Genomic DNA, 6,087 nt, shown 5'->3' on the forward strand with positions numbered 1-6,087 from the left:
TCCACCTGACTAAATAACATGGCAATACGTATCAAGTGACCTAAGAATAGTAATGCCTGAACTGTAAAAGAAGAGCAGAGCAAAACGAATAATAGGTCCATCCATGAAAGGCTACAACCTTCGCTGCTGCTCAAGCGCTACCCAATGGACGGGCACCAGCTCCCTCATGGCCCTGCGCTCCCTCCACATCTGCAGGTCTTCAATGGCAGATTCGTCGCCGTCATCAGATGGCGCCCACGCTGATGAGCAGAAAAAAAAGGAGAACAAAGGGAAGAAAACTAATCACCTTCACTGAAATCACCCAGCAGCAGGTTTACCTGTGGGGAGGCGGCGGCCACCGCCCATCAGTAGCCCAAAACAGGTCGATCAAGGTTCAGATGGTCCACTCGTTGCTATTATAGATAGATTAGTGTGAACTGCCTATCTAAACTTAGCAATCCCAGCACCAGTAACATCACCAAAATCATGAAAAAATCCTATGAAGTTTGTAAAATTGTTGATCATGCAAATGTTCTTATATTTTTTACAAATGTAGATGTTTACATTCCACAGGAATATGCCAATTTTCATCTTCCATTTTTTACATATATGTTTATATTCCATAGGGATATGTCATAAGCTTCAAAACAAAGTATCATCATGTGATGCAACCAACATCACCAAAGGTGTTGTATATTCCACAGAAAGTATCCGAGAAGGTTTTGCATATTCCACAGGAAGAACTTCATGCAAAACCTTCTCGGGCAAGGACGCAAGGTACACACAGTTTGCCAAACCCTTCTTAGGCCAGGTACCACGCAATATTCCAGAACTCAGCCAGAGCTGCCCGTGCAAGGGAACTAGTAAATGACATTCAATATTAGAAGAGTAGACCATCACATAAGGATGACAAATTACACGAGAAAATCTGCAAGAAAGTGGACGATACGACCTATTGCTCTATGTTTAGTAGCATCAGCAAAAGGCAGAAAGTGGACAATACAACCTACCGCTCTATTTTTAGTAGCATCAGCAACAGGCTGACTACTAAAATTACAACTGCAGCTAAGTCAACAACAGGCTGACGATTGGTACAAATACACACATTGAGTCACCAATGGTGAAACAATATGACCCAGCATCTTTAAGGTGATAGATTACATCAGTCCCTCCTAGTGACTTCCAGGGAACAGTTCATTTGAAGATTCCATTTGCTGTTTTACGAAGGATGTCTTGGATCTGTTCGACACAACATAAGCAAACAGATTATGGGCAGTATTTGTGTACATAAATGGTATAGGAAATAATACAAGAGTATGCGGAAAAAAAGTCAGCGGAAGAATTACTTGTTTCGATGATAGACCTATATTTCCCAAGTCCGAAAGCTGCCAAAACACGTTGTGTTAGAAGTTGACAAACACAACTTATACAAGTGACTTTTCGCCGTCAGGATTAAGCATTTCTCACTACAGAAATCTTACAGATTTGAATGGTCTGGGCGAATCCTCCCGGAGCTCAAGAATGTACTCTGCTCTCTTTTCACCAATACCCTGAAGAAGTGAGAACATTAGTAGGAAAAAGAAAAGGCTGCTATACCATCTATCAGATTATGCTGAAAAGCAAGGATCATACTTTCAGCTGCTGTAGCTCTTCCCTGCATCCATGGTAGGGAAAGTACATAATTAGAAAGGATGAAACATGCCGAAAATGTTTAACATATTGCAATCACACTACTCAACGTAACCATAAAAGCTTGGAGAGTTTAAACTTACTTGTTTGCAACATTTAATAACTCAAGGTATTGTTGAATAAGAGATTCCTGCGTAAGATAGAGACATTTAGAGATCTGTGATGAACTAAAATAGGTTGCTGATGTACAAAATATGAGGAAAATCATGCAGACCTTCAGGTTAGATCCCAGTGCATTAAATTTATCAAGAGGTGTACCACCTGGAATCTTCTCAACCATATGATATTCTCCTATTGGAGTTTTCGGTTCCACTGAAGGAGGGCAAGTGACATCATCAGCTGTCTGCTGCTTGAGAGCCATCACGTTGGAAGAAATGGGGGAGAGCACTTTCCTAATGGGCGATTCAGACCTGTCCTCAAAGCAAGGAGCCAACGAAGGAGGGGCCACTGCAAAAAAAACATCCTATACGGCTCAGAGTATTATTGAAACATAGATCAAGTTCCAAACACAGAAGTAAATTGCAAGTAGATTGTGTGCAGTTACTTCCTTTTGAATAGTGAGTTTTATTTTCTGGTAACTGGCTTACACTGACATTTGTACATTCAGAATCTATATTCAATAGAAAATATAAACTTTATGCATTTTTCAAACAACATACCCTTCTTAATTGTCTTTACTTCATCTCGTGGGCTCGGTCTTGGTGTGTTTTTGGCTGGAGTATGGACTCCTAAATCGAAAAGCACCCTGTGTAACAGAAAATAAAATAGCTAAAATCTCGGTATAATTGCATAAGTTCTATGTCAACTTGTAGAGTGCAATTGGAGACGCTTACTTTTTAATTTTTCCACCATCTCGGTCCATTGCTTTAGTCCTACTAGAAACCAGGGCAGATTTTGGTAGTTTCATATGGCTCATGGAAGAAGGAGTCTTGCATCCAGTTGGGGAGAAAAGCCCATTCGTTCTTTGGATGCTCCTGGTTTTTCCCTTTGATTCCAGCCACACTTGCAATTTAGCTTCCATGTCAACCTTTACTTTCGGAGTTTGCTCCTTGCTTGCCGAAGACATGTTGGTCAACATATGGCCTGAACGAGCAGCCAGACTCAGTGTTTGGACTGCCTCCTGGTATTCCACCGGATTCTGAAACAAACAGAAGGCTATCAGCAGGGGTCTTTACTCCATGTGATGAGAAGGCTGCAGCTGAAACTCACCAGACATGCTACCATCACAGCACGGCTATTGCCTCCTAGCGAGTCCTGTAGTATGCGGGTCAGTTTACTCTCCCTATAAGGTACCCGCGGCTCGTTCCTCTTCAGAGCTGAAATGACATTCGACAGGGCAAACAGCGAAGAGTTGATTTTGGAGCTTTCTTGAAGGCGGATCCCTTCATTGTACGTCCTTCTGTTGTCCTCATTTCCTGAAATTGAATAACCAACACAGCATGGTCTTAAGCTGGAAATGCGAAGCCTGTACAGGTTATGTGCCCATCATTACAGGGAGCCATACCAGCCAAGTCAATGAGGTTTAGCTTCCCTTTGACAGTATCATTACTGATCCGGATAGAGAGCACCGCATGGCTCCTACTCGAAACATCGTTCAGGCCTGTGTGTGCAACCTTCCTCCTCTGCACACCGATCGAGTAGACTTCCTGAAACTCCTCCATGGACCGCACAGGGACCTTAAACCATGAAAAAACAGCAGTAAGTGCACTGCAGGAAGCTAGATTCTAGCAAACAGATTGACCAAGCCGAGCAGATTACCCAAGCCAAGCCCTTGAGCTGCAGGTTACCATCCTTGTCATCCAAGGCCATGATCTCCTTCGCCTTGGGCTCGAGCAGGTCGTAGCACCGCTCCAAGTACACCTCGTAGTACGAGATCTCCACGGAGCACCACGTGCCGGTGCAGCGCGCCAGGACGGTCGATACCGACAAGGGGATGAGCCCCGGCAGGTCCTCGCTGCCCTGCACACACAGCGACAACACGGTTTCAGAAACGGGTTGGCAACCCAGCTGCTAGTGTGACATTTCGTCGAGCAGGTAGTGGGTGGGACGTGGAGAAAGGGCTGGAGACCTGCATCGTGTAGGTCTTGCCGCTGCCGGTCGCCCCGTAGGCGAACACGGTGGCGTTGGTCCCCTCGAAGATGGCCGGGATCAGGGCGCTGACCTCCTGGTCAAATATGTCGGCGACCCGGTCCTCTTTGCCGAAGTATGAGTCCACCTTGTAGCACTCGTTCCGGCTGCAGGATTCAGGCGTAGATCGGGTCACCCAAAGGAACAATAAGAGGTAGTGGAATCTTAACTAAGGTCGCATCTGCTGAAGGGAGCTACGAAATTGGGGGAGATGTCGGTAATTGCTGTATTAGGACAGGAAGAGCTCCGCGGGTTCTAGCGGTGGGTACCTGGTGTGCTGGTCCTTGAGCTGGACGGTGACCTCGCCGCCGGGGCGGGTGCCGACGAGGGAGACGCAGGGCGCAGCCGCGGAACTGGCCTCCGACGGGAGGGGTGGGCGCACCCGAAGCACGACACGCACCGACTGCAGGGAGGATGCGGAGGAGGCGCCGGCGGCTGCGGCTGTGGCGGTCGTCATTGGAGCGAGGTTGAGGGGTCGGATCCGGTGGGGAGGGGAGTAGATCGGGAGGGCGCGAGCGAGGTGTTTGGTCGCTCCGGTGTGGTGGGGAAGACGGCGAGTGGTGACCGTTGTGAAGCGGCCGGGTAGGTTGTTCGAATTTGAACACGGGAAGCGGTGACATGTGGTGGTGATCAAGACGTGGGCACGGAATTTGAGCTCTGGGCTTGTCCGAGGGTCCGCATCTGCTCGTCTGCTTATCATTCGATCCAGACTTGGTTCTTTCTTTTTTTTTTCCCGGAAAAAAATTTAAAACTTGGTCCACCTAAATAGTTTATCCTAAACTCTAAATTATTTATTTTTTTAAACTCTAAATTATTTATGGTCCTTTTCAAAACTTTAAAACTTCTAGTTAACCGTATAGTCACCACATGCTTAATGTATAGTTTGAGTCACTAGATTTAGCAAATTTTAGCCCCTATGGATCAAAAACATCTAAGACATGCTAGATTGTTTGGCTACTTTATCTAGGTTGCGCCATTTTAGATAGCTGCACCCGGATCCGCATCAAATCCCCGTCTCCTCTCTCAGCTTGCTACAGTAGCAGGCAAATCCGGAGGTGGCGGCGGAGGTGAGGCGCCGGAGTAGATTTCCTGGGATAGGAGTAGTTTCCCGGTGGTTTGCCGGTTAGGTTTAGAGTGGAAGATCTGGTTTCGTGGCCAGATCCAGAGCGGGCCGAGTGCTGGTGGCATCCCTCTCTGCTCCGGCGGCCGGAGTCCAGGGAGCCTCCTCCTCGACCGATCTCTATAATAAGGCCATCGTCATCTCCCTCGAGCTTCTCTTGACGCCTCTTCTTCCGCTCCTGACCGGCCTTGGTGGTGAGGGGGATTGGACGGAGTCGTCGTCAAGGGCTTGATCTGGAGGTGACAGGGGGTAAGTGCCTCTCTGGTGCTTCAGCGCGGCACCAGGCGGCCCGTCGCTGACGGCCTCCCTCCAAATCCATGGGGGATTTTGGACTAGAGCTCGTCGACGGCTACGCTCTTTGATAAGGCGCCTAGGAGTCATCAGCTGACGAGAAGGTTGCCTCCTTGGCCGGCCATGGTGGCGGGGGAGGTGGGCGCGGAGGCGGACTGCTTGGTCTCTTCAGGCCTGACCGGCCGTGGAGGCGAGGGGGGAGGTGCCATGCAGTCCTGCTTCTTCTTCTACCTAATGATGCAGTACTCGTCGCGTCCGACTCTCTCTCTCGCTTGCTCAAGCCCCATGGTGGTGGCTTGGTTGCGGGAGTTGATAGATGGCGGTGACGGCTTTGATGAGGAGCTCCTCTCCGATGTTTTTTGGCGTCGGACTGAATGACAGTCACTGTTCAAAAACTAGGCCGATTCAACGATTACTAGGCCGATTAATCGCTACTAGGGGCTTGACCGTGTCGATTACCATTAATCTCTTGTGTTAATCATTTATCCCGATTAATCAGTCTGAAAGTCCGACTACTAGATATTTTCCAGATTAACTACCACACTAGGTCAAAAAAAGTTACAATATTTTCAATGCAAATCGCTAATACAGGCGCTACCTCTCCCCAGTAAACTAGATTTTGTGAAGCTCCCGCTTGATTGCAGCCTCCAGTAGCTTTATTTCCACTTTTGCCAAATAGTTTCTTGCCCTCCTAGACCAGTTACTCATAGTTTCCCAGACCTTAGATTATAGGAGCTCGATCACCATGAGGAGCTCGTCTAGGAATTGGAGGACGCCTTCAATAGGTTAGGTGGTAGAGGTGTAAGAGGGGTCGTACCCTAGGTAGGTGGTGGGAGAATATAAACTTCAGAGGTGAGAGGAGAAGAAGTGGAAGGAAGGAA

At 47.8% G+C, this 6,087-nt stretch overlaps 1 protein-coding gene across 1 annotated transcript; it reads right to left on the reverse strand.

The window, feature by feature from the left end:
* Nucleotides 1-829: 829 nt before the first annotated feature.
* Nucleotides 830-4,413, reverse strand: LOC127321875 (kinesin-like protein KIN-10C). Its single transcript, XM_051350834.1, has 13 exons — nucleotides 4,065-4,413; nucleotides 3,737-3,902; nucleotides 3,427-3,627; nucleotides 3,173-3,344; nucleotides 2,878-3,083; nucleotides 2,502-2,806; nucleotides 2,328-2,413; nucleotides 1,883-2,115; nucleotides 1,752-1,798; nucleotides 1,612-1,633; nucleotides 1,461-1,529; nucleotides 1,326-1,364; nucleotides 830-1,218 (listed from the first exon to the last, which is right to left on the reverse strand). Exons 1-13 carry the CDS (start codon nucleotides 4,250-4,252, stop codon nucleotides 1,174-1,176), a joined length of 1,779 nt encoding a protein of 592 aa, XP_051206794.1. The 5' UTR covers nucleotides 4,253-4,413; the 3' UTR covers nucleotides 830-1,173.
* Nucleotides 4,414-6,087: the final 1,674 nt, after the last annotated feature.

The sequence above is a fragment of the Lolium perenne genome, chromosome 1 (genome assembly GCF_019359855.2).
Source record: "Lolium perenne isolate Kyuss_39 chromosome 1, Kyuss_2.0, whole genome shotgun sequence".
Taxonomy (NCBI): domain Eukaryota; kingdom Viridiplantae; phylum Streptophyta; class Magnoliopsida; order Poales; family Poaceae; genus Lolium; species Lolium perenne.

Excerpts from the sequence above, each read along its gene's own strand:
- LOC127321875 (XM_051350834.1), bottom strand. The coding sequence starts at position 4,252 with ATGACGACCGCCACAGCCGCAGCCGCCGGCGCCTCCTCCGCATCCTCC. Across the intron at positions 3,903-4,064 it reads CTCAAGGACCAGCACACCAG|CCGGAACGAGTGCTACAAGG; the intron begins GTACCCACCGCT and ends TGAATCCTGCAG. Across the intron at positions 3,345-3,426 it reads AGCTCAAGGGCTTGGCTTGG|GTCCCTGTGCGGTCCATGGA; the intron begins GTAATCTGCTCG and ends TCATGGTTTAAG.